Here is a 25,000-nt window from a genome sequence, read left to right on the forward strand (position 1 = left end):
AGAAAACGAATGGAGAAGCATATTGCTCACATAAATAACATGTGTATGCGCACGCACGCACGCACACACATGCGCACTCACACTCACACACACAATTACACTCACACGCACACACACTCGCGCACGCACGCACGCACGCACACACCACGGGAGTCTCCTTCTTGTCTGTCCTAAATTTCAGTCTGTCAGTTTTAGTTGTATGGAAAACGCGCGCGCGAGAGAGAGAGAGACAGAGAGAGAGAGAGAGAGAAATGGGAGAGATGGTCTCGGTGCGTGTATCGTGCACCTGTCCTCCTGTTTATCTCTGACCAAAAGAGACTCGCAGATAGTATGTCATGTTTTGACACTGAAGCACCACATGAAATCTAAGCTGATTGCACTTACCGAGCGGCCCTCATCGTCACTCCTCACCCCCCCCCCCCCAACCCCCACCCCCCATTCTACGCCCCCCCCCCCTTACCCCTCCTCCTCCTCCTCCTCCCCCCATCCCCTCCGTCCCCTACATCTATTTTTCCCACTTCCCAGGTTCCTGACAGTTTCTCCTCTTTTAATATTCTGACACGGATGCTGAACGTTATCTTGACGTGCATCGCGCTGAGTGAGTTCTTGGCCGATGTCTCTGAAGCGATTGTGCAGAAAGGGTTTAGGAATCGCTACACTAGTGATGGTGCAGAAAGGGTTAAACAAAAATCGTTGATAATGTTCACATGGGACTGTGCGCTTAGCGGGGATCCTGTTGCATAATGATGATAATGATGTTGTTGATGTTGGTGATGATGATGATGATTCCTGCGTGTTGGTGGTGGTGATGAATGATTATTCTAACATTATTCTGCTGCTGGTGATGACGATAATGATGATGATGATGATGCGGCAGATCTGGCACAGGAGCTGATGAAGCGATGATGGTTTGAATCTTTCATAAAAATCGAACAAAGAACAGTAATCATTGATTTTGTCTGTTTGTGGGTCTTTCTTTCTATGTGGTTGTTTGTTTGTTTGTTTGGTATTCTCCGCATAAAAAAAAAAAAAAGAACCCGCTGGGCCAGACGTGTTACCGGACTGATAATGGACATGTTATGAAAAAAGCTGACTGGAAGGCGAGAGTGGAAGAACGTTCAATAGGTCTGAACTCAATCATGGACGGGACTCCGAACCTCGAACACCCCCAACACCCCAGCACCCTCCCCCCCCCCCCCAACCCCCCAATCTCCCCAACCCCCCTGTGTTGTAACCAAAGCTCTTCTTCCCGTCTGTAACGTGAATACAATACTTATTATGGGCAGAACATTCAGTGTGTTTGATTGACAGATTAATTATGAAAAACGAAAAACGATGAAATACCCAGTAAACTGTGGGCGTGTCCAAACTATATTTTGTTGTTGTTGTTGTCGAGACCCACATGAAAAATACATTTAAGTGATTTTGGGTGTTTTTCCGCCATGTTTAACGAGTCTACCAGAGAGTGGGGTTTTTTTGTTATGCAGATCCTGTTTCGTGCAAAGAAACACGCTGTGACTGGAGTGTTGGAACTGCTGTGAAAGTTGGATTCCATTTTTTCCATCACTGTGTCTGTCTAAAATGTCCACCTGTTTTCGGCGGGGATGGAGGGGTTGTGGGGGGAGGGGCAGTTCCATAATCTCTTCATTTTATTTTTATTTTTGTTACTCGTTGAGTTTCACCAACCTACCCATCCACACTTTTTTTTTAAACCTATTGCATCATGCGTTAAAAGCTGGAAGAGCGGGAGAGAGAGAATTGAATGTACACCCAGGATCGATGAAAACGGGTTTAGCATTTGATGTGTTTGGGTTCAATGTGATCATATTTCTTGGTAGTCCGTCGTTGTTCAGAGATGACACAATCTCAGTTCTCAACGATAGCATCATGGGTGATTTTACTCACAGGAGTACAAAGTTTCTGAAGCCCATTTCGTTGTTTTTGTACTGGCCCTGGAGTCAGCTCGGCCAGGGTATGTCTTTGACTGAAGCCAAAGATTCCTCTTGTAATGTCCCTCGGTTTCTTTCGATGTCCATCACCCTCTCCGTCTGTCTGTCTGTCTCTCTGTCTGTCTCTGTGTGACTCTCTCTCTCTTTAATTCTCTCTGTGTACCTCTCTGTTTATATCTCTTTCACACTCTCTACCACACTCTCTCACTTTCCCATATATATATATATATATATATATATATATATATATATATATCTGACTCTCTCCCTCTCTCACAATCTTATACTCTCTCTCACACACACACACACGCGCGCGCGCGCGCGCAGACACACGCACACACAGACACACATATGTACACACACGCGCGCGCGCAGACACGCGGACTCTCTCTCTCTCTCTCTCTCTCTCTTTGGCAGAGCCCTGGTAGCTGACACAGTGAATGGAGAGACAATGCGGAAAAAGAAGGGAAGGGTCAGAGGGTTCAGAACACAAGCACACCAGGTGACAGGTCCCTGTCCCTGGGGACCCACGGGCTGTGTGCCCAACGTGGGCATTCCATTAGACCTGAACCAGCTAACTTGTTGCCTTCTCCCACTCCTTCCTTCCCTCTCTCTCTCTCTATATATATATATATTCCCCTTCTTCTCTCCCTTCCCCTCCCCCCTCTCTCTTCCCTCACTCCCTCTCTGTTCCCTCACTCACTCTCTCTTCCCCTCTCTCTCTCATCCCCTCCCTCTCTCATCCCCTCCCTCTGTCCCCTCTCTCTCTTCCCCTCCCTCTCTCCCTCTCTTCCCCTCCCTCTCTCCCTCCCTCTCTCTCTCCCTCTCTTCCCCTCCCTCTTTCTCTCACTTCCACTCCCCCCTCTCTCTTCCCTCCCTCCCTCTCTTCCCCTCCCCCCTCTATCTCTTCGCTTCCTCCCTCTCTCTTTCCCTCCCCCCCCCTCCGCTTTCAGCACCATCACTCTGCTTTTTGACTCACTTGTGTAAACAAAGTGAGTCTATGTTTTAACCCGGTGTTCGGTTGTCTGTGTGTGTGTGTGTGTGTGTGTGTGTCTGTGTGTCCGTGGTAAACTTTAACATTGACATTTTCTCTGCAAACACTTTGTCAGTTGACACCCAATTAGGCATAGAAATAGGAAAAATTCAGTTCTTTCCAGTCATCTTGTTTAAAACAATATTGCACCTCTGGGATGGGCACAAAAAAATAATAAATGAAGCCTAATTATATGCAAACTGCATTTTTACTGTTATATTTACATTTCTTGTATTCTCTAAACTCGGCACTTTGTTCTGATATTCTGACACAACAACAAGAGCAGTCATTATTATCATTTTTTGTTCAAACAGGAACTTCGTTTGCTAAGCATGGAAGTTTTTATTTATTTTGCAAACGTTTTGGTGCAGATAGTAAAGAAGGGAAATTACTCTGTAATTAATGCTAGGGGACTTAATTTGCTTTAAACTGGTCTTTCTCATCTTAAACATTACATTTTGAAATTATACTCAATACATAAAAAGCGTATCAGTTGCGTACACATATTTATACACATTCAAAGCGCGTGCTCATATTCTTCGCGAACGCGAACGACGCCATTTTGTTTCAAGTTGTTCAATCCTATATTCAATGGACAATACACGATAACATGTGATGGAAAGTTGGAGAAGGAGACCGTTAAATATTTATTCAGAGAAAGATTTGTGAACGCCTCATCACTTACTGCCATAAAAATATCCACAGAATCAGTCGGAATTCACAGTTAAAAATTGTAAACCATGCGAGTTAATACTCTTGAACTGATCACGATGAAACGAAAATATTTCCAGTCTTGACATTTCTCAAAATGAAGTCCTTTTCACTTCTTACGACGTTTAGAAGTACTTGGCTCTACATGTTATTAGTTTAACAGAATACTAAATTTTCATATCAACTTAAAAACTATAAAACTAGAATGAAGATAAAAGAGAAATTGAATCGACCGTGTCGTACTACATTCCCGGCGGGTGTAACTAAACTTGTACATCTATCTAGATCTAGTGAAAACGGCTAAATGTTGCAGTGTGATTGCGGTGATAGCCATTAAAAAGAATTTTTTTTATTGCCTTTGAAGATTTTTTGAATGCCCAAAATACACCAGAATAATATGATTTAAACAGCGTTCTCACTGCGAATACCGCAATTGACTCATCGCCCTTTAAAAAAGTATGTCAAATGTTAAATTTTAGAACGTCAGTTAAGGAGCCACGATAATTTCATGGATAAGGCAGTTTCTTCTCACCCGAACACGCGGGGTTCGAATCTGGTTAGGACTTTTTTTTTTTCTTTTTTAAACGCGAAGCTTTATAATAACAAATACAGAACACATTTTAACGATTAGATATCACAAGTGAGTCTTGAAAGCCTTGCCTCTCTTGTTGTCCATGTAATGATTCATTCACTTCTTTCTTTGCTGAGTGTTTCCTTCTTTCTCTTCTTCTTCTCCTACTTTCTTTTTAGTTTGGTTTCTTGTTCTGATTAAAAGAAGTGTTTTGTGTTGTTCATGCACTGGTGTTGTTTTGACCGGGTTACGAACAATCTGTCTCTGTCTCTGTCTGTCTGTCTGTCTCTGTCTCTGACTCACGCTCTCTCTCTCTCTCTCTCTCTCTCTCTCTTTCAGTCTTTCGTTCTGTGTCTGTCTCCTGTGTACTGTGTCTCGCTCTGTGTTTCATTCTCTCTTTTTCTGTCTCTCTCTCTCTCTCTGTCCTCCCACCGTGTGCACGTGCGTGCTCTCTTTAAAGAGTACATGACACGGCATCTTTTGAAACGCACGTGCGATGTACGTGTAGTAAGTATAACGAACTCAACAAGGAAAAAAGACTGGTGATAAGCTCAGTCCAGATTGATACAGTGAGTCTCAGGTTTTTCAGTGCAGAAGAGAGTGTGTGCCTTTTTTTTTTTTTTTTTTTTTTTTTTTTTTAAGTGCGGGCCAGGCTTTTGCAAGGAAGCGTGTTATAATAATAATCATCATCAGCGGCTGTTTTAAAAGCCGGCGGTCTCCAGGCGTGTTCATCAAACGTTGCCAGTAATGAAGTCTCCGCGGATTCAAAGCAGGTGTGCTATCCAAACTGGGTCCTCCTCTTGCTGTGGCGTGGGAAAGGGGCCCCAGATTCTCCTGCAGTTCAGCTTAAAAATTTTTTTTTTTTTTTATTAAACTTAGCATGCTAGGTCCAGGGTAGTGGGGAGTGTTGGTGTGTATGTGTGTGTGTGTGGGGGGGGGGTCTGGGGGGGGGGGAGGGTGATACAGGATGGGGGAGGGGTGTGCGGGTGTGATGCGGTGAGTTGGGGTGGGGATGGGGGGGTGTGGGGGGGGCTGGGGGGGGGGGGGTGGAGCTGATGATGAGTGGGATAGCTGAGTTCTTGTCTCTACATATCTGTTCGTGTACGGTCGGTGTGTTTGTCTGTCTGTCTGCTTATCTCAGTGTTTGTCTCCTTGTCTGCCTCTCTGTCTGTCTCCCTCTGTCTCTGCCCCTGTTTGTCTGTCTCTCTCTCTAAAGATAAGATAAATTTATTATCTCATTGAGAGAAAATTACATCAGGTGAGGTAGAAGACACTCTCTCGACCTCTCTCTGTATATAAATATCAGCTCCCTCTCTCTGCGTCTGTCTGTCTATCTAGTATTCAGAAAATCTCTCTCTCTCTCTCTCTCTCTCTCTCTCTCTCTTTACCATGCTTATGCCTTATGTAGTATAGTATTCGCATTCTGTGACTTAAAGTAGCAATGTGTAGTGCATGCAATGACATATATAATGTAGTTTTGTGTAGTGTAGACCCTGTTTCAGGGTAGGGACTGGATGGAGAAAAAAAAGCGCGCTTGTGCTTATCTGTTATCCTCGATAATAAAGAATTTGTCTTGTCTTCACTCTCTCTCTCTCTCTCTCTCTCTCCACTATGCAGAAACGGTGCACCAAGTGACCCCTTCCCTGTGCAAGCCTGTGTCCCTGTTACCTGCCTTGGTAAAACCACCAAAGGAACCTCATTTACACACAAATATCTGGGGGTTTGTTTCCACTTAAAATAAGTAGGGCTTGATCCGTCCAGGTCGCTTAGCGGGGAGGGAGAGGGGAAGGTGGCGGGGTGCCGGGGGGTGTGGGGGTGGGGATATAGAGCGCTATAGTGAACACACTGACACGTGGCTTCTGAAGAGAAGATACATGGTAATAAATACAGTATTGCCTTGGCCAGACTTCGCCGACGCCTTTGACATTATCCACGTGTTGCGTAACATTGTATATTTTATATATATGTGTGTCAGGGTGAGACAGTTGAACTACTCTTGTTGACTCGTAGAGCCATGCTATGTGGGGTATTAGCTAGGTAAGTTTTCTGTGTCAGATGGGGTGAGACATTTGAGCTGCTCAGTTTTTGTATGGCAATGACGTGTGTGTGTGTGTGTGTGAAAGGAGAGAGACTTGTCCAACTACGCTTGATAATGTGTTGAGGCTGTGACCGTGATCATAGGTAGTGATCATTCTAGTTTTTGAAAGACACAAGCATGATGTTTGAGAGAGCGGCAAAATCCAATTATTTATTCCCCTCTATTTTTTCCTTATAGTTTCGTTTCGAAGACGGAAAAAGCTGTACACTGGTTAATAACATTGTAATATGATATAATATAATCTACATTTATTCTCTTCCACTCTTTGATTGGCCTTCTGTACGGCTTTCGAGAGGGGAAGAAGTGTAGACAGACGGACAGACAGACACAGATAGATAGATAGATAGATAGATAGACAGATAAATAGATAGACAGACAGACATACAGATAAATAGATAGATAGATAGATAGACAGACACAGATAGATAGATAGGTAGATAGATAGATAGATAGATAGATAGACAGACACAGATAGATAGATAGGTAGACAACAATATTGTTAACCAGTTTACAACTTTTCCCGTCATCGAAACGAACGAGTACAGAGAAAGGAAATGCGGATGATTTATTGCCGAGGGAGTTTTGGGGGTACCCGGGCCGTGACCTAAGATGGGGTGTGGGTGTTGGATCTAAGATGGGGTGTGGGTGTTGGATCTAAGATAGGGTGTGCGTGTTGGTTTCAGGAAGTTCCTGCCGGAGAAGACTCGCCACAAGAGGCAGACGCTGCAGGACATGACCCGGCCCCTGAAGCAATGGCTGATCCGCCACAAGGACAACCCCTACCCGTCCAAGGCCCAGAAAATGGACCTCGTCTCCAAGAGCCAGATGACCCTCACCCAGGTCAGTGACACGTTTGTTTGTCTGTGTGGGGGTTTTTTGTTGTTTTTGTTGTTTTTGTTTGTTTGTATGTTTGTTTGTTTTTATGATGATATGTCAACGGCCCACAGCCTTCGCATGATTGAAGACTTTCTGAAGTGTTAGAAGGAATTAAGTTTTTGCGCAGATTAAGGTTCCGAAGCTCTTAGACTTTCTGAAGTGTTAGAACGAATCAAGTTTTTTTGCGCAGATTCATGTTCAGAAGCTCTCTCTCTCTCTCTCTCTCTCTCTCTCTCTCTCTCTCTCTCTCTCTCTCTCTCTCTCTCTCTCTCTCTCTCTCAGAGTAGTAACCACACACATAAAATAAACTTAATCAAATGCTGACTTCACGTTCAGAAGCTCTCTCTCTGTCCGTCTGTCTCTACATCTGTCAGTCTGCCCGTTTGTTCATCCACCAAGTCTTTTTTTCTGTTCTTGGTTGTTGTTTTTTTTGTTTTTTGTTTTTTCTTCCTTCGTTCTTGCTTTTCTCTCTCCCCCATCCTTGTATTGTTTATACATGTCTTATTCTTCTGTACGTGTAAGTGTCAATGTGTACAATTATTGATGTACATGTTACATTACTTCGTAGTGTTTTGCTATAAATATTTTGAATTCTGTGTAAGTACTTTGCTTTTCAGTTTTGCTCAGAGGGCCGAATCTATAAAAAGGAAAGAAAGGCATTTGTGCTTATTCTTTTACCCTCTTTGATAACATTTTGTTCGTTACTTCTTCAAACAGTGGAAATATATGAGTTAGATCATCTCAACACTGTTTGATCAATGACCATGCCAAAAAGTACAACGATTGAAGAGTCCAGCATTTCCCGACTCACGTTTTTCCTGCTCATTTTATCACATGTATGTACAAGTACGAAAGCCATATAAAAAGCAAATGTACCTTTTCTGGACAAACTTGGCCTTAAGGGTGTAGGCGCCAATAGGTCGTTAAACTCTAACAGTTGTTGTTCTGGTAAAATCTCGTAATCTTTACCCAGTGACTGAAAGAATGAATATAACTTTTGGAATAAAATATAAGTATTTAGCGCAGAAATAGAATGAAAGTACATTTGTAACATTTTATTGTTCGGTTTCATGCTGTTCACCTGGCAACACAGTTAAAACAAATCATTATCCTAGTCAGTCAGTCGTTTATTGTCTGGCTGAGCGCCAGGAACATGACAATGGAAGGAGGGGAAGACAGAGACAGATAAACAGAAAACAAAGAGAGAGAGAGACAGAATCAGCGCCATCTAATGAACTGGGCAAATGAAAGGGGTCTACATGTCTGAGAGAGATAACGTGTCTTTATGACTAAAAAAATATCGTCTTCTTTTTTCAGACCTCGTCCTTTTTTCGAGAACTTCGTCCCAGAAAATTACATTAACGTTGATCACAAGAGTGAAGAAGCGTAGAAGAGCAGCGGGATTGAGGTCAACGCTTTGGCCACAAGGCTTGTGTAAAAAGCGTCCAGACGAGTTGTCAGACATGTAATAAGTTGTTGACACTATTCAATAGAACTCTTGCCTCCCATGGTCAGGTGACCTTAACTTTACACGACGTCATGTTGTTTCTAATACTATCAACGATAATTTCATCTCGCACAGTCAGATGCCATTAGCGTTATTTACATCTGGGGAAAAGGCTGTCGGAAAATCCACGTTGACAGAAAATCAGATTAACATACAATGATTTTTTTTTTTTTAAAAAAAAAAAAAGGTAGCGATGCTCTGTAGCGATGTGGAGAAAATAAATTCAGGTCATACTATACGAAAAGTTTATGGACAAGTATCTCAGCGAAAAAAAAAATCCAGTTTTCGGAGAGAGAGAGAGAGAGAGAGATGGGGTGGAGGAGTGGGTGGGGGGGGAGGGGGCAGGGGCCTGGAGAGGGGACGTGGGTATTGGGTGAGCGCTGTCAGCTTTAATTTCATGTGGTGCTTCAGTGTCAAAACATGACGTGCTATCTCCGAGTCTCTTTTGGTCTGAGATAAACAGGAGGACAGGTGCACGATACACGTACCGAGACCATCTTTCCCATTTCTCACCAGGCCGACTTAAGCTTCTTTTTTTTTTTTTAATAATGTTTCTTCTGCAAGCGTATGCGTAAGTTCAAGTAAGCGTTGTCTTGTGTTGTTTTTTCTTCTTTTTTTGTTTTGTTGTTGTTATGTGTGTGTGTTGTTGGTGGTGGTGGTGGTGGTGGAGGAGTCTACGCATATATTGTGCTCGTAAATACTCACCTCGAATAACATGAATACATCGTACCTGCCGGTAAAGGTGTACCTGCTGGTAAATCTACATGAGGCGAAACCTCGTTTGCCTTGCCTGGTGCAAATTAATCATCATCCCCAAGCCGAAGGTAAAGATGCTCTCTTGATTATCAGACAAGATTCCTCTCTGATGCTCACTATTTACACCAGTCCACCTTCCTGAACGCCTGAAATTATTTTGTTTTGTTTTATTCCGTTCATTATTCACTAGTTCAAATAAACGAATATTACCCAGCTTAATCACATTTCTGAAAATCATAAGGATTGTTTTCTGATTGCAAGGTGCATCTCTCTGAGTCAACATGCTCAAGTTTTTTGTTTTTTGTATTTATTTTATTTTTCCACATGCTCAGGTTTTTTGTTTTTTTGTATTTATTTTATTTTTCCACTCACTTCTGGCATGTATACATTGTACAATGCTGTATCTCTTGTATGTTACATTTTTCTTCTTTTCTTTTCTTCCTCAGAATATAACTATGTCTTATGTATGTCTTAACCAGCTGGTGTGGCCATTGTAAAACCTCTTTCAAATAAGTACAGTGCCAAATGTTATTCATATGTGTAAGTCACTTGAAATATGTAAGTCATTGTAAACCATTATGAATAAGAACAATACCAAATGTTATCCATAGTATGTGTATACGTTACATGGAATGTATAATATTTTCATGTGCCCCCCACGGGGGGTTCCACAAGAAAAAAAAACAAACACGTCTGGTCTGGTCTGGTCTGGTCTGGTCTTGTTTTGTTATGTCTTGTCTTTTCTTGTCTCGCCTGGTCATGTCTGCCTTGCCTCACCTTGTCTTGTCTTGCCTTTCCTTGTCTTGTCTTCTCTCGCCTTGCCCTGCCTTGTCTTGTCTGGTCTTGTCTTGCCTGGTCAAGTCATGTCCGCCTTGCCTCGCCTTGTCTTGTCTTGTCTTCTCTTGTCCTCTCTCGCCTTGTCTTGTCTTGTCTTGTCCTCTCTCGCCTTGTCCTGCCTTGTCTTGTCTTGTCTGGTCTTGACTGTGATGAAGACCCATTTTGTGCAAACTGCAACCCCTGAGTACCGAGTCATGTCGTGCCGACCCTGCCCCCCCGCCCCCAACTATTCAGGTGTCCAACTGGTTCGCCAACGCCCGGCGCCGCCTGAAGAACACTGTGAAGCAGCCGGACCTGACGTGGGCCTCGCGTATCAAGCTGTACAACAGCTGTGTGGAGGGCAACGCCGAGCTCTTCTCACTCTGCTCCGATGACAGCTGCCTCGACTCCGACGATGACATGATGGGTGAGTGAGTCTTCTGCTGTTCTGTGTTGGGTGGGGGTGGGTGTTGTGTGTGTGGGGGGGGGGGGGGGGGAGGGGGAGCGGGGTGTTTGTGTGTGTGTGTGTGTGCGTGTGGGCGAACTGAATAAAATCCTTATTCAATACTCTTTTGAGCAACGGTATTCCTCCATAGGAGGTGAGGGTATAGCTAGCAACAATGACAGTGAATATAAATGTCATGTCGTGTGTGGAGGGGATGGGGGAGTGTGCGCGCGCGTGTGTGTGTGTTTGTACGTGTGTGTGTGTGTTATGAATAAGAGCGTGCAGATTGGCAGCCCGTCTGTTCATGAATGTTTGATGCAGAGGAAACTTTGATTTGAAAACGGAGACCGTGTTAGTATAGGTGCTTGTGTGTTCTGTCGACTTTCATTTGTTGTGCTTTACTGCTGGCTGGTTGGATTTTGTTAATTAAAACAAGAAATTATTGAATTTTCAGTTGAGAGAGAGATAGAGTGGTAGGTGGGGGGAGAGTATGTGTGGTGTGGGGGCGGGTGAGAGACAAAGGAGAGAGAAAGAGACAAAGGAAAGAAAGAGAGAGGGAGAGAGAGAGAGAGAGAAAATGCCACACACGGAAAGTTGTTGTTTTGTTTGCTTTTGATTTAGATTAAATCAAGCTTATGGACTGTTGTGGTCTTTTGCCACGCTCCACAGTGAGTGCAGCTTAGCAGAGCGTCGGAACGTAACGTCAGTTGGGCTGGGTCATTGCATGAACGAACTTAGAAACGCTAAGTCTGCCTAGCGTTCAGAGTTTTCCTTTGTCTACGCTAATGCCTTAGAAGTGGACGCTAAGCACAGGTCATTGGCGTATCCTGGCCCTGGTCCCCTTACTGTCCGTGGGTCCTGTGGTTTTTAATTCATCAGCCTCGTGTAACCTGTGCCTTACGCAGGCAGAAAACACCACCTGTCTTTCTGTGTAAATTAAGGAATGTTTCCATGTGTAACGTTATAATGCTTTCACAAGACTTGGAGAGGCAGATACAGAGGTAGAGAAAGGAGAAAAAAAGTATGAATTCCTAGCACAGAGACAAACACACACACACACACACACACACACACACACACACACACACACACACACACACACACACACACACACACACAGAGATGAATGTCCCAGTTTTTACGCCTCAATTAAACATGCGGACAGTTTCATTAGCACCCATCAGCGTGTCTTCATTTCTTCTGGAAAGAAGACGTCAGCGGCACGTCACCTGCCGGTAGACATACGACTCTCCGATTACCCCACTTCCTGTTTACGTCAATGTCCAGGAAGTGAAAAAAAACAACAACCGGGTTTGTCCCGGCAAATTGCCAGTGTTTGGTTTGATCCGGGGAAAAAAGTCAGAAATTTAAAAATATGGAAATTGTGTTGGAGTTCTTGATCTTGGAAAATCATTCCACAAAAGCCGGCCGCAGGTTGGCAGGTAATGGGGTTTGGCTATAGAAACAAAATCCACTTTCGCCCAGAAAATATAGCCAGTTTAAAAACAAAAAGCCTCAATAGAATAAACAAAACTTGATGGCGGTTGCATCCTGAAAGTCGTAAAACTAATTGCATACAAGATTATGAATCATTTTTCTCAGCGGGTTTCCAGGGGGCAATGATTCTTCACGAGGCAAATATGACCGAGCAGATGGGTAGGTTGATGAATAATTGATGTCGGAAATACCCTCGGCCTCTGCGCGTTCTTCTTCTTCTTCTTCTTCAGCCGGACAAAATGAATCGTCTGCTGGTGATTAATTGCGTAAAAACTGATTGGGCTGTGGGGTTGAGTGGAGTGGGGGGTGGCGTGGGTACGGGAGGAGGGTGGTGGTGGAGTATGACAATAAAAAAAAAGACACACAAAAAGCCAAATTTCTGTCAATATATTGTTTCATCGACCTCTCTTTCTTTTTCTCTGTCTCTCTCTCTGTTCATGTCATAGCATTCTGTGTACCTTGTGTATGGATAGTTACCACTCTTTCTTGCATGCTAACAACAGAATAGTTTGAGAGTATCTCCAGTTGAGGTGTGTGTTCTTATCTGCAGAATAGACGGTCTTTGTCTGTTGTTGTTCGACAAGGCTGCATGTCGTTTGTTTCTTTGAAGCCCTGCATTGCCCGACTCTTGAAGGATTAACAGACCATAGTCCATTCGATACCACTGCCTTCAGATAGTTCTTTTTTCTTTCTTTTTAAAAAAAAAAAAATCCCACTTTGTGCTGATGTACATTCAAACAGACTGAAGAGATATTGGTACTGATCCATCTTCTTAGAATCTAGGCGCGTTTATGTCATTTTCATACTGTTCAACACACGTGCATGCTTTTCGCAACTGTGCGCAGCTCTTAGCAGCGTAGCTAAAAGATATAGATATATCAACAACAACAAAGTAGAAAGAAATACACATATATTGGTATGTCTCAGAAATGTGGCTGTCATTATTTTTGGACATAGTCTGTTTTCTGTTTTTCTCTTCACAGTTTGTTTTTGTAACGCGCTTCTCAATAAGAGAGCGACAATGGCATATGTCTAATGATATCCTGATTCCAGGCAAATTCGAAGGTGATTCTTTGCTTGATTACATAATTAAAGCTAATAGAAACTGCGAAGAGATGCGTGTCGTGCAAACCGCTGAGAGAACATTTTCATCGCAGGTAAATTACGCTCCTTCAACTGAAAACTCCACGCTCTATCGGGATTGAAAACAGGACTTTTCTCCGCTTGATTCGGACATGTGCTTGTTTACTTTCATTAGGGGCTGACTGGTTTCGTGCGAGGCTGCGTGTTTGTGGTGTTTTCTGAGGGTTTGCACCTGGTTCAATTATTCAGGACTTGAGATATGATACACACAGCAATTGCAACGGCACGCGACCGGAATCGACACGACGATGGGCATTAGTAGTGTATCACTTTGTGTGTGTGTGTGTGTGTGTGTGCCTCTGATGTCAACTTGTAACTCTAAGAGCTGCGGAGAACCGCCGTTTTGGACTCACTTCTCAGTGTGTGTGTGTGTGTGTGTGTGTGTGTGTGTGTCTGTCTCTCTCTCTCTCTCTCTCTCTCTCTCTCTCTCTCTCTCTCTCTCTCTCTCTGTACGTATGGTTTGTGGAGGGAAGCAGCGTGTAATGACCAGCGATAATAAAGTCAGCGTTAATACTTTATTCGAAATTGCAGCGGAAAAATGAAGGTTACGGCGTCGGTCGATATATGTTTTAGCGTATGTATGGTATTGATAATCGTCTGGCTGACACAATCTACGGAGCTGATGAAAGATTGATAAGCACTGCACTTCGTTTCACCCCAGATACTCCGTCATATCAGGCATGGCTTCCTCAGACATGCATTCAGTGACCGACATCGTTTGGCTGCTGAGGGTGCTGATTACACCGGCTGACACCCACAGAATATACGTTTAGAGTGCATTAACAACACTGGGCGCAAAACAAAAACAAAGTAAAGGTTGTGGGGGTGGGGGGGGGGGGGGGGAGGACAACCACGTTGGTTGGCGTAAATATTGAAGGATTACGGTGGGTGCGGTGCATACATGCATTTATGAATATCAAACGAGCTAGTTTACATGGAGTATCAATCCTGCCGACGTATGCAGGCACTGATGAGTAAGCACATAAAGCTCGCGCTCCGGCGGCACATGTGCGTACGCAGTCACAGACAAAATTCACGCTCGGATGCAAATAGCTGCTGGTCTCCTCCCCCTCCCCCACGCTGTCTCCCCCCACCCCCACCCCCGCCCCTCTCTGTCTCTCTCTCTTTCTGATACACTCGCTTACACGATGAGACACGCGCGCGCGCACACACACAAACAGCGGAGAGAGAGGAGGGGGCATGCGGAACGAGTGTCACTGTTTTGAAACTTGTACTGCGTTTTCTTTTGTGTGTGTGTGTACGCGCGCGCGCGCGCCTAGAGTTGACTTGATAAAGATTTTGGACCTTTTAAATATTATTATTAGTAGTAGTAGTAGTAGTATTTTTATGTATTTATCTATTTATTTATTTTATTATTAATATTAATATTTTGTTTTTTGTTTTTACTTTTTTGTTTATTTTATTTTATTTATATTTTTTAATTATTTTTTTTAATTGATTTTTTTCCTCTTTTTTTCCCCCTCAAGGTCTGACTAAGCGCGTTGGGTTACTCTGCTGATGAGGCATCTGCTTGGCAGATGTGTTGTAGCGTATATGGATTTGACCGAACGCAGTGACGCCTCCTTGAGCTACTGATACTGATACTGCACTGCGTCAACTCGGGTATGAAGAAAAAAAATCCGAAAGTAATGAAAGGAAAATAAAGAAGAGGAAAAAAATGAGGTTAAGTAAAAAATAAACTAAAACAAAACAAAACAGTTGACAAGGCGATATTTGCCAGCAGAAAACCCGTCACTCGATTCAAGCTGACAGGAAAGCGGGCACACTGCACTCTGACGGCAAACTGTTCATGTGCTGAATTCCTCCCCTCACAGTCCGACCTTGACCAGCCATCTCGAGGCGGCCTCGTTTCTGGTTTGCCGCGTTCTCTTTGTCTCTGTCTCTCTCTGTCTGTCTGTCTGTCTCTCTCTCTCTCTCTCTCTCTCCTTGTCCTCGCTCCCTCTCATATCTGTGTGTGTATTTGTTTGTGTGCATTTTATTTGTAATCTTGCAAAAACACACACACACACACACAGAATCAGAGTGAGACACGGAGAGAGAGAGAACAACACCCCCCCCCTCCCCCGGACTAACCTTTTCCTTGGAAACCACCCATCAGGAATAATTATGACCTTCCCATCCCCCCTCCTGCTCCTTCTTGAGTTCATCCTGCACTCGGACTGAAGATCACAGTGAGTGGGGCAGAGGGTGAGACTGAGGAACAGTAGTATAGAGAGAGACGGGGACAGCGGCAAATGAAGACAGAGAGAACGAACGAAAGAATGAATGAATGAATGAATCTTTGTTTTTCAATTGTAGAGATATTAACACAATAACCGACTTTCGTATCTGCTGTTGTTTGAAGTGGCATACATGCATTTTCACGCTTGATATGATTTTTTATACTCAGTCTGATACGTGTTTAAGAATAAGAAAGATGGAGCGAGAAACAAAGAGAAACACTGGGAATGCGAAAGAGATGGAGACAGACACGCGGCGAGAAGGCCGCTGGAGAGAGAGACAGAGAGAGAGAGAATGAATGTTTTATTGCGTTCAGGCCATAGGCATCTTAGCACTGGGATGTTGGGGAGGGAGAGAAAGAGTGAGAGAGAGCTGTGTGTGTGTGTGTGTGTATGTTTGTGTGTGTGTGTGTGTTTGAGAGAGAGAGAGAGAGCGTGTTTCCTCTCTGTTTGATATTCCTGTCACGTTTTCCTTCTGGTCACTGACTGCAAGCCATTAACCCTGGAGGCTGGGTTCAGGGAGATGGGGCAGTCCTGGAGCTGGGTCACTCGGACTTCCACACAGTCCCTCCACAAAATTTAATCTTCCCGCTTGCACCCACTTGCATTTGCACTTACACACACACTCACTCACACACACACACACACACACACACACACACACACACACACACACACACACACACACACACACAACACCACACCACACCACACCACACCACATACTTCACCACACACACACACACACACACCACCACATACTTCACCACACACACACACACACACACACACCACCACCACCACCACCACCACCACATACTTCAACACACACACACCACCACCACCACCACATACTTCACATACACACACACACAACACCACATAATTATTTCAACACACACACACACACACACACACCACATACTTCAACACACACACACACACACACACACACACACACACACACACACAAACACCTCACCACACAGAACAGCAACACACACATGCGCACGCGCGCACACACACACACACACACACACACACACACACACGGAAGCTCACATGCACTCCCAGACGTTTGTTTAGGAGAGAGATAAATGCACACGCACGCACGTACTGGTAGTGAATTCAATCCACAGGCGATTTAAGATGTGTCTCACTTCAGCCGGAGTCGAGTCGCTGGACTGACTGTCTTGTTCGCGATTCTGAAGGTGTGCGTGTTTCAGCAGCGAAATCAATACCACGTGGTCAATCACAATGACTTAATAATGCCTTGCTCTCTCTTTCTCTCTCTCTCCCCCCCTTCTCTCTCTCTCTCTCTCTCTCTCTCTCTCACACACACACACACACACACACACACACACACACACACACACACACACCCTGCCCCCCCCACAGATATCACTGGAGAGAGGTAGAAGGCAGGTGAATCTGAAGGGAAAAAAAGAGAGAGAAGACATAGTAAAACACTCTCCCCATTCCACTCCTCCAATCCACAGTAGAAGAAGGACGACCATTATATGTATCCACAGAATAAGAAGAGGAAGCAGACCATTACGGTATTTACAGAAGAAGAAGAATTATAATAAAAACACAATCATTATGGTTATTTACAACAGAATACGAAAAAGCTGGTTATTATGGCGTTAAGAGGAAAAGAAGAGAAGGACTGCTGTTGTAGGTATTTACAGACTGAGAAGAAGGAGAAGAAGAAAAGACGACTATTATGAGTATTTACAGAAGAAGAAGAAAAGATGACCATTATGGGTATTCACAGTAGAAGAAGAAGAAGAAGAAATGACCATGATGGGTATTTACAGAAGAAGAAGAAGAAATTACCATTATGGGTATTAATTTTACAGAAGAAAAAGAAAAGACGACCGTTATGGGTATTTACAGAAGAAGAAAAAGAAAAAATGACCATTATGGGTATTTACAGAAGAAGAAGAAAAGACGACCATTATGGGTATTTACAGAAGAAGAAGAAGACCATTGTGTCATTAACAGAAGAAGAAGATGTTGGAAAAAAAACGACCATTGTGGGTATTTACAGCAGAAGAAGGACGACCATTATGGGTATTTACAGAAAAAGGAGAAAAAGAAAAAGACGATCATTATGGGTATGTACAAAAGAAGAATAAGGAATACAACTATGATGGGTATTTATAGAAGAAGACAAAAGGTCGACAGTTGTGGGTATTTATTAAAGAAGAATAAGGAAGACGACTATTGTGGGTATTTTTGAAGAAGAAAAAAGAAGACGATCATTCTGGTTACTTACAGAACGAGAAGATGAAAAAGACGACCATTATGTCTACACTGGGGGGAGGGGGAGGGAGGAGATGAAAAAGACGACCATTATGTGTGTTTACAGAAGAAAAAAAGTAGGCCAAAAAAAGAAAGAAAAGAATAGGAAAGAGAGAGACAGACAGAGAGAGAAACAGAGAGAAACATTGAGACACAGAGAAAGACAGACGTGTCATTGGTGCTGCCTGTCAATTCCAGTCACGTCGCTTTCCACTCTATCGACGTGAGGCCAATTACCCCACGGAGAGGGGAAGGGGGGGGGGGGGAGGGGAGCAAGGGGCAGGTGGGGTCACCGTTTACCCCGCCCCCGCCCCCACACCCCCCAACCCCTGTTTGGCCAGACGTGACTCCCCTCCACATGGGCCCTGGCTGGACCTCGTTGCTTCACATTCTGATATAATCTAATACCACTCTACTAGTAACCCTGGCCACGGATAGGACGGCACTGCCACTACACTTCACCCCTCGAGGGGTGGTCGTGGTCATGGTAGTGGTAGTCCTTTGAGAGATGGAAGATGTTAGATGTTACTGGGTGTGTGTGTGATGGGGGGTCGGGGGTCTGTGTGTGTGTGTGTGTGTGTGACTCGAACGTACTGTTAGATTATCTGTCTCGGACTAAGGGTTATTTCGGTATGATTTAAATTGCTCGTAAATAATGGGGGTGAAAGGTTGTTCAGCGTCATTATTTGTACCTGTTCGGTTTACTGTGGCATACTGTTTGTTCATTTGTTTTTTCATCTCTGCCTGTCTTTTTACGTGTGTGTGATGTTTTTTTTCTTTTTTTCTTCTTCTCCTAATTGTCTATGAGGGTAATTTGTATAAAAGTGCTGTTTTCGCTTTATTATTCATACGTGATAGATTGGGGTGTGGGGGGGTCTCTTTCTTTTTTTTTCTCTTTTCTTTTTTGTCGCTGTCACGTTATTTCTGGTTCTGTGTCTAATTTCTGTCACGCCTTGTTTTTCTATATCTGTGAGAGAGTTTCGTGTAAAAGTACTGTTTTATATCATAATTATAAACGCCTAGTTGGATTTAAGGGTGAATAAGCAATATTGTGTGTACATGAAGTGTTGTTTCGTCGGGTTGTTTATGTAATAATTATATCAGGCTTTTTTTTTTCAACTCATTTTGGCTCGGAGCCCAGTCTTACCACAAAAGGTGTTATCGAGGCTAATGATTATGTCTGGCTGGTTTCGTACGAAATAAGGATCATGTGTAGGTGATAGGTAACTGTGTCACTTGTAAATCAGACGGTATACACGAAGATTATGAATAAGTAATGAGCAGATATAAAATTTGTAAATCAGAGAGTGTATGTACACAATTATTATGAGTTACTGAGCGCGTGGCTTATGAATTCTGTATGTAACCGGTGACTGTACTTACTTAGCCATGAATCTTCCAGATATATAAATGATGAAAATATGTGTATGTAATCAATATTGGTCTGGCATAATTTTGGTTTTCTAACTCTACACCCTTCCCCCTCCCTCCTCCATCTCTGTCCGTCCCACTGTCTTTTCCTCCTTTCTTTCTGTCTGCCTGATATGAATAAGGTCGCACAAACAACCGTACTTTCCACATGTGATCTGTAATCGTCCGCTTTTATGTGTTCCGTTTCTCTAACATCTTGATCACAAGTCATCATTGGTGTCTTCGAAAGGGGGAGAAAGGTGGAGGGGGCGTCACAAATTGTCCTGTCAAGTCGTATTTCACTGAACTGGTAAAGGGGCGTCACAATTTGTCCAGTCACGTCGTATTTCACTGAACTGGTAAAGGGACGTCACAAATTGTCCAGTCACGCTGTGTTTCAATTAAATTGTAAAGGGGTGTCAGAAATTGTCCTGTCACGCCGTCTTTCAATGGTAAAGGGACGTCACAAATTGTCCAGTCATGCTGTATTTCACTGAAATGGTAAAGGGACGTCACAAATTGTCCAGTCACACCGTATTTCACTGAAATGGTAAAGGGACGTCACAAATTGTCCAGTCACACTGTGTCGCGCCCCGACCCTCCTGGGACGGGACCTACCTTCTCACACAGAAGGAATCAGGAACTTGAAAGGTTAAATAAAGTTTTATTACACGACAAACAATTGCAAATACAAACAAATGACAAAGAAAACCCCCAAACAAAAAGTATACTGTCACAAACTATGGCATACAACCCTCATGCAATCAAAGCACACACATGCACGCGCACACATACACACATACTCGTGATCACACACACAAACGTGGATCCCGAGTGATGACTAATGATAAAGTCGATGTCCCTTCTGGGAACGTGAGGGAAAGAAGGGGAGGGGACAAACACAAATCTTGACCTCTTCCACCTACCCCTACCGCAAACGGTGAGCGGCACTGTTGAGGGGGCTGGCGGAAAAGCTGGAGTGATGAAGTTCGACAAAAGATGATAAACGACGATGCTGCGACGAGGGACGACGATGAGAAGATGGACGAACGGGTGATGTTCGCGAAGGGTCAAAGGACGCAACTGGGCTGGGAAAAGGGAAACAAGGGAAAAGGGACGAAAGGGAATAGCTGGGCTGTAACGTCCACGCTCAACCCAGGACGCTATTGGAGTCTGGCGAAGGGACGCTGCCAGTCTGTCGTCCCAGCGGACTCAGGCGGGAAAGGGAGATACCAAGAACAGGAACAGGCCTAAAAGGCCAATATTACTATGACAGTAATATCACAAACTAGCATAAACATAACGATTTTAAGACTTAATTCAATTACGTAATAAGAAAATCTGCTTTAATCACACGGCTCAGTTCCAATAAGTGGTTTATATAGAACACAACCAAATGCAAAACAATAACTACTACTACCACTACTGCCACCACTGCCACTTCTGCTGGCACTACCACCACCATTACTTGGGAAATGAACTTATCCGAGACCTATTACAATACGGGAAAAATACAACATTGAATTTTACTCAAAATCCCCCATAATACTAGGACGAGTAATGATTTAATACAGTGCAGCAAGAAAATCAATTAACCACGTATAACATCAAACAAGCTAGCCAACCACTTTTACACTTTACAGAATCATTTCGAAAGAGACCCCTTCCTATTTATCCAATGTAGCATTCACACACAAAAAAAGAAAAGAAAAAAAAGAACGAGAACATTTAAACGTTTAACTGAAGATAAATACTGGCTACTTACATGGAACAACTTGTTCCCCTGGTGGACTTGGCTAGTCAGGAAAACTTAACTTCAACACACACAGGTGTTAAACACAACTGGGCAATACATATTGCCACACCCAGAACATCCACATGGATGTTACTCTTGAGAGCTCTACCGCGCGTCTGCCTTCCAAAAACCAGTTTTAAAAATTCAGCTGATGCTGCCCTGAGTACAGGTTAATGGAAAAATAAAAACCCAGCACGTGAAAACACAAGAAATGACACGATATGAAACTCAAGCCCACAAAAACAACAGGCGTTCGAAGTTTATACATTATACAAATCCATCCGCACACAGGCATATGAAATAGGAAAAAGGTCAAAAAAATGTATTCCATCTCGCGACACACCGTATTTCACTAAAATGGTAAAGGGACATCACAAATTGTCCAGTCACACTGTATTTCACTGAAATGGTAAAGGGACGTCACAAATTGTCCAGCCACCCCGTATTTCACTGAAATGGCAAAGGGACGTCACAAATTGTCCAGTAACCCCGTATTTCACTGAAATGGTAAAGGGACGTCACAAATTGTCCTGTCACACTGTATTTCATTGAAATGGCAAAGGGACGTCACAAATTGTCCAGTCACCCCGTATTTCACTGAAATGGTAAAGGGACGTCACAAATTGTCCAGTAACCCCGTATTTCACTGAAATGGTAAAGGGACGTCACAAATAGTCCTGTCACACTGTATTTCACTGAAATGGCAAAGGGACGTCACAAATTGTCCAGTAACCCCGTATTTCACTGAAATGGTAAAGGGACGTCACAAATTGTCCAGTCATACCGTATTTCACTGAAATGGTAAAGGGACGTCACAAATTGTCCAGTCACCCCGTATTTCACTGAAATGGTAAAGGGACGTCACAAATTGTCCAGTCATACCGTATTTCACTGAAATGGTAAAGGGACGTCACAAATTGTCCAGTCACCCCGTATTTCACTGAAATGGTAAAGAGACGTCACAGATTGTCCAGTCATACCGTATTTCACTGAAATGGTAAAGGGACGTCACAAATTGTCCAGTCACCCCGTATTTCACTGAAATGGTAAAGGGACGTCACAAATTGTCCAGTCACCCCGTATTTCACTGAAATGGTAAAGAGACGTCACAGATTGTCCAGTCATACCGTATTTCACTGAAATGGTAAAGAGACGTCACAGATTGTCCAGTCATACCGTATTTCACTGAAATGGTAAAGGGACGTCACAAATTGTCCAGTCACGCCGCCCATCACTTCCTCACCAGGAATCCTCATCATTCCGCCAGAGGAAGAGGGAGGGGGGGTGAGACTTGTTGCTGGAACAGTACGTCTGTCTCTCGCGGGCCTCGCTCACCTCTTCCTTTCTGTTTTTTTTTTTCTTCTTCCCGTGACGTGTTTGAGACAGGGTCGTCTTTCAGCGATTTGATCGTGCTTGACGGGCGCAACAGCCGAGTGGTTAAAGCGTTGGACTTTCAATCTGAGGGTCCTGGGTTCGAATCCCGGTGACGGCGCCTGGTGGGTAAAGGGTGGAGATTTTTCCGATCTCCCAAGTCAACAGATGTGCAGACCTGCAAGTGACCGGAACTCCCTCCCTGTGTATGCAGATGCAGAAAATCAAAAATTAATACGCACGTTAAAGATCCGCAATCCATGTCGGCATTCGGTGGGTTATGGAAACAATAATATACCCGGCATGTACCTTCATGGCGGGGGTAAAAACGGTCATATTAGTAAAAGCTAGTTATAGGGCACACTCTGGGGAAACCGACTTTTTTGTTGTGTTTTTCGGTTGGCAAATCTCTCTCTCTCACTCACATAATACACACACACACACACACACACACACACACACACACACACACACACACACACACTTTTCACTCTCTTTCTCTCCAGAGTTCGTCTTCGATTGAGTCCACACACGTCTTTGTTCTAGACTTTCCTCACATAAACCGACATTCGAGAGACGAAAGTTGGTGAAAATTTTTGAAATTGAAAATAAGTTACAACGTCCTGCTGGATCTCATTAATTACGGATTTGCTTTACAACGGAGGGAACGCTTGTTACTTCTGATAAAACCCCTTACGTTCCCCCACCCCACATACTATCTGCTTACTTTACTGAAAATAATACCAGTCTCTGTGACGCTGGGTACCCAACTAAGTCAGTGGACATCTTTGTCTCTCATCAGCTACAGACAAGGCTGTACATAATTTCTGCACCATACTTTAAAAAAAAAATTCAGTCATAGCAGCTGGGTTTCAAAAGACTTCGCCCGGGTTTATTCTTAGGTGCAAACGAACTTTTGTGAAAATAGAGGGATGTGGCCCAGTGGCCGGCAGCACTACAAGCGGAGGGGAAGGAAGCCTTCACTGACAGCCTTGATGCAATGATTACAGACAGCCCAGGATGTGCTGTCATTGCAAATCCCTATTTTCACCGGTGTTGCCCGAAGCGAATTGAATGCATTCAACATCACCACTGCACTTGCTCTTCCCTTTCTGCCCCAACCCCCTTTTTTTTCTTTTTTTTTTTTAGGTTGGTCATCCCTCCTTCCCATCCTTTTGTGTGTGTGTGTGTGTGTGTGTGTGTGTGTGTGTGTGTGTGTGTGTGTGTTCGTTCGTTGGGGTTGTTTGTGTGTTTGTGCATGCATGCTTGTGTCAGTGTGCTTGTTCTCGTGCTCTTGCTTTTCTTCTTCTTTTTTCTTTTTTTCCTTTTTTTTTTTTATAGTATAGTTGACATCGTGAAGAAATGATTCTGCTTTTCATCAGTCTTCAAAACTATGCTTTTGTTTCAGGGTTTCTTGATATTTTCATTATGTAAATGTTCTCTCTCTCTCTCTCTCTCTCTCTCTCTCCCATTATCTCTGTCTCTGTCTCTCTTACAGCACAGCTCTCTCTTGTTCTCTCTGTCTCTGTCTCTCTCTCTCTTTCTCTCTCACACACACACCCTCTCACTCTCTCTCATTCTCTCTCTTTTCACCGCCTATTTTTCTCTCTCACTGTGTGTGTGTGTGTGCGTGCGTGCGCGCGCTCGCGCGCTCGTGTGTGTGTTGTGTGTATGCGTGCGAGCGTTCGCGCGTGCGCGTGTCCTATCCACATCTTCCATCACCCTGCAAAGTGCAGTCTCTGCGCACGCGTGATGACGGCGTATGACGGTCATTGAACTGAATATAAGGGGAAGAAAAGAAAGAAAAGGACGCGGTATGTAAATAATTCACCCCCCCCCCCCCCCCCCCCCCCTCCAAAAAAATGAACCACTTTCCTCCGTGGTTGGGTTTTGTTTGGTTTTTTCTTCTTCTTCTTTCTTTATCCGTTTATTTTTTTTAACAGCGAGGGAGAGAAAGTCAACATCGGTTACAGGCAAAATTTGCGTTTGTATTTTTGTTTTCACCCTCCAGGGAAATCTTTTTGATTGAGATGTTTGTGTGTACATGTGTGTGTGTGCGTGTGCGTGCGTGAGAGAGAGAGAGAGTGAGGGAGAGAGAGAGAGTTGTGCTGCAAGAGAGAGGGAGAAAGAGAGAGAGAGAGACAGGGGGAGAGAAAGAGACAGACAGAGAATTGTGCTGCAGCAGTCAACGACCTTGCGTGTGGGCTGGCTTGATGCATCGTGGAAGTTAATGCTCTCACGGAGTGAAATACATTGTGCGTCACTGGGAAATGGGTCATGGTCAGCCTCGTTTGCGTGCACGGTGTGAGAGTTGGGGTGGAGAGAGAGAGAGAGAGAGAGGTGGGGGAGGGGGTGCAGTGCACCACTTTTTGTGTGCGTTGCCTGTTAGTGTGTGTGTGTGTGTGTGTGTGTGTGTGTGCGTGTGTGTGTGAATTTATTTTAACAGCTGGTTCTTTTGAACTGACATCACACTTG

The 25,000-nt window shown here is 43.8% G+C and overlaps 1 protein-coding gene across 2 annotated transcripts in view; it reads left to right on the forward strand.

The window, feature by feature from the left end:
- LOC143288149 (uncharacterized) overlaps positions 1-25,000 on the forward strand; it is a 528,503-nt gene that overhangs the window by 396,528 nt on the left and 106,975 nt on the right. For both annotated transcript variants that reach the window (XM_076596456.1, XM_076596447.1), the window contains 2 exons: positions 7,046-7,202; positions 10,573-10,744. In XM_076596456.1, the coding sequence (XP_076452571.1) occupies positions 7,046-7,202; positions 10,573-10,744 (329 nt within the window). The remainder of the gene's footprint in view (positions 1-7,045; positions 7,203-10,572; positions 10,745-25,000) is intronic.

Source organism: Babylonia areolata, chromosome 1 (assembly GCF_041734735.1).
Source record: "Babylonia areolata isolate BAREFJ2019XMU chromosome 1, ASM4173473v1, whole genome shotgun sequence".
Taxonomy (NCBI): domain Eukaryota; kingdom Metazoa; phylum Mollusca; class Gastropoda; order Neogastropoda; family Buccinidae; genus Babylonia; species Babylonia areolata.